Source organism: Merops nubicus, unplaced genomic scaffold (assembly GCF_000691845.1).
Source record: "Merops nubicus isolate BGI_N331 unplaced genomic scaffold, ASM69184v1 scaffold17283, whole genome shotgun sequence".
In the NCBI taxonomy this organism is placed as follows: domain Eukaryota; kingdom Metazoa; phylum Chordata; class Aves; order Coraciiformes; family Meropidae; genus Merops; species Merops nubicus.
The window spans coordinates 6,495-7,144 of NW_008598405.1; the positions used below are offsets into that span (position 1 = coordinate 6,495).

General features: G+C 67.8%; 1 protein-coding gene across 1 annotated transcript in view; it reads right to left on the minus strand.

Moving 5' to 3' along the window:
* Positions 1-599, minus strand: part of LOC103769803 (tropomyosin alpha-3 chain) — a gene marked incomplete at its 5' end in the record, with an annotated part of 6,365 nt that extends 5,766 nt beyond the window's left edge. Inside the window, one exon of the mRNA XM_008937038.1 lies at positions 457-599. Coding sequence (XP_008935286.1) covers positions 457-599 — 143 coding nt within the window. The remainder of the gene's footprint in view (positions 1-456) is intronic.
* Between the last annotated feature and the right edge of the window lie 51 nt (positions 600-650).

Below are 650 nucleotides of genomic sequence, written 5' to 3' on the forward strand. Positions count from 1 at the left end.
CGGTGGTGTGGTGTCCAGGCGGGCCCCGGGGCCCCGCCTGGTTGTATGGCACAGGGGCTGGGCCAGGCTGCTGGAGCACATCGGGCAGTGGGAAGCAGACGGGACCCCTCTGAACCACATCAGCAGCTCAGGGGACCCCTGCCACAAACGGGGTGCTGGGGAGCTCCCCCACCAGCAGCCACCTCTACAGGACAGTGGTGTCTCAGCACCCCTTGGCCCTCCTCCCTGGGGGATGCCCAGGAGCACACTCACTCCTTCCCCTCAGGTCCCAGCAGCTCACCCCAGACCAACAGCACTGCCTGAGCTGCCCCACACGAGCAGGACCGACTCCCACACCCAGCCTTGATGGGGTGTCTCCTTCCCACCCTCCAGGGAGCCCAGGAGGGTGATGGCACCGAGCCCTCGCTCAGGAGCACGCCCGAGAGGCCTGACACGAGGGCAGCAGCCCTTGCTCACCTCTCACTCTCATCTGCAGCCTTCTCTGCCTCTTCCAGCTTCTGCAGGGCGGTGGCCAGGCGCTCCTGGGCCCGGTCTAACTCCTCCTCCACCAGCTGGATGCGGCGGTTCAAGGAGGCCACCTCTGCCTCGGCCTGCAGGGAGCAGAGGACACCGTGGGGCTGGGTCCAGCAGGCAGAGCCCCCAGACCCAGC